The 2500-nt window shown below is 49.2% G+C and overlaps 1 protein-coding gene across 1 annotated transcript in view; it reads left to right on the top strand.

Annotated features, from left to right (window-relative positions):
* Window positions 1–2500, top strand: part of LOC135115653 (cell adhesion molecule Dscam2-like) — a 125550-nt gene that overhangs the window by 85744 nt on the left and 37306 nt on the right. The window contains exons 10-11 of the mRNA XM_064032577.1: window positions 999–1261; window positions 2375–2500. The exon at window positions 2375–2500 is cut by the window's right edge and continues 36 nt beyond it. Of these exons, the coding sequence (XP_063888647.1) occupies window positions 999–1261; window positions 2375–2500 (389 nt within the window). The remainder of the gene's footprint in view (window positions 1–998; window positions 1262–2374) is intronic.

Raw genomic sequence — 2500 nt, forward strand, 5'->3', positions numbered from 1 at the left:
AAGAAAACACAAAATATTGCTTGTTTTCCTTTATGAGGCTTTTGGAGCAGGAGGAGGAGGAGGAGGAGGAGGAAGATTAAGAAGAGCAGGGCTTTTAGGAAGAAGAGAAGGAGGAGGAAGAGGAGGAGGAAGAGGAGGAAGGAAGCACGTAACTGTACAAAACATCAGCTGTGTGTGTGTGTGTGTGTGTGTGTGTGTGTGTGTGTGTGTGTGTGTGTGTGTGTGTAAGTAACAGTCACTTCTGCAACGCCTCCTGCACACATCACCATACACTTATCCTCACTCACTCACCTCCCTGGACACCGCCTGGACATGCACGGCCTCCAAACGACACCTTCACCTGACATACACACTCTGGTGATGACAGGAGCTCGCTTACCACCACCACCACTACCACCACCACCACTACCACCACCACCACTACCACCACTACCACCACCACTACTACTACTACTACAACTGCTACGACTATCATCATGTCACCACCATCTCACCACTATCTCCTCCCTTAACCTAACTTAACATAAGCACACTCACCACCACCACCACCGCTGTTACTACTACCCTGCCTTCACTACCATTACGTCACCAGCACCTCACCACTACCTCCACCACCACCACCACCACCTCACCACTTATACCTCCTCCTCTAACCTAACCTAACCTAACTTAACATAACCTAACTTTACCTAACCTAACCTAACTTAACCTAACCTAACCTAACCTAACCTAACCTAACCTAACTTAACATAACCTAACTTTACCTAACCTAACCTAACTTAACCTAACCTAACCTAACTTAACCTAACCTAACCTAACCTAACTTAACCTAACCTAACCTAACCTAACCTAACCTAACCTAATCTAACCTAACCTAACCTAACCTAACCTAACCTAACCAACTTAACCAAAAATAAACTGCGGATTACCGAAACACACTAATCACCACCACCACCACCACCACCGCCATCTTGAACCACCTCCACCTCCCATAACAGACTCGTGAAGGGGCAGTTCGTGTCGGCCAGCGGGGAGGTGATAAGCCACGTGAACATCAGCAGCGTACAGGTGGTGGACGGCGGCTCGTACACCTGTGCCGCGGAGAACAGTGCAGGCATCGCGGCGCACTCTGCAAGACTCAACGTGTACGGGCCTCCTCAGGTGCGTCCCATGGGCCAGCTGACCGCGGTGGCTGGCCGGACCTTTACTGTGAGCTGCCCCGCTGCTGGACACCCGATATCTGTCATCAAGTGGACAAAAGGTGTGTGTGTGTGTGTGTGTGTGTGTGTGTGTGTGTGTGTGTGTGTGTGTAAGACCCGTATTCAGAAACGTTTTGCTCTCTCACCATTATTTTGAAAGGCCGCAGTGATAAGCCGGGTTTTCAAGAGTGTTTGGAATGTAGGTACTGTAGAAATCTTGTTAATCTGCCACTAAAACCGTAAAAAACATCTTTCAAAACCCGTCACTTCAACTACACAGGGCCTGTTGAATGTAATGGAAGTGCGGCGCGGGGGTATCTCAGAATATGTTGGTTCTTAATGGCAGTATTCTGAGTTTAACTTGCTGGTTACGTTCTTAAGCTGACCCAGTATGAATAGTGTTACCATTTCAGTGTGCTGGCTTGTAAAATATTCTGGTCAGCAAAACTCACTAACTGAATAACTGTGTGTGTGTGTGTGTGTGTGTGTGTATGTGTGTCAGGGCTTTTACCTTTCCCTACCCTCCTCCTCCTCCTCCTCCTCCTCCTCTTTCGATCTCAGCGGAAACTCAAGGCATCTGACCTCATAAAACTCTCTCTCTCTCTCTCTCTCTCTCTCTCTCTCTCTCTCTCTCTCTCTCTCTCTCTCTCTCTCTCTCTCTCTCTCTCTCTCTCTCTCTACAACAATCCCCCTTTTTTTGTTTGTTTAGCTTTTTGTTTTATTCTTCTCCTCCATTGGTTATTGCCTCTTTGTGCCTCCTCCTCCTCCTCCTCCTCCTCCTCCTCCTCCTCCTCCCTTTGTCTCCTGGCAGTACTCCCTCCCCCTTCCCTTCTCACTCTTTCCTTTTCCTCCTCCTCCTCCCCCTTTTGTCTCTCCCCTTCTTTCTCTTCCGTTCTGTCACATCTGTCTCTCCTTTCCTCCCCTCTCTCTCCTTTTATTCTCCCCCTCCCTTTCCCCTTCTGTCCTTCATCTTCTTTACCTCCCTTTTTCCATTTCCTCCTCCCTGTTTTTCCCTTTTTCATCTTGTCTTTCCTTCCTCTCCTTTCTTTCTTCCTCTCTTGCTCTCTCTCCCTCTCTTTCCTTTCTCTTTCTTCCTCTCTCTCTCTCTCTAACCTAACCTAACCTAACCTAACGTAACCCAATTTTTTCTAACCTACCCGCCTCGTATCCCACAGACGGGGTGCAGCTGCCACGGAGTCATCGTCAGCGTGTGTTGGCAAACGGGACGCTGGTACTGCTGCAGGTGACGCTGGGGGCGGATGACGGCCGCTACGCCTGCACCGCCTCCGCCAGGACAGGCA

Source organism: Scylla paramamosain, chromosome 29 (assembly GCF_035594125.1).
Source record: "Scylla paramamosain isolate STU-SP2022 chromosome 29, ASM3559412v1, whole genome shotgun sequence".
Classification (NCBI taxonomy): Eukaryota; Metazoa; Arthropoda; class Malacostraca; order Decapoda; family Portunidae; genus Scylla; species Scylla paramamosain.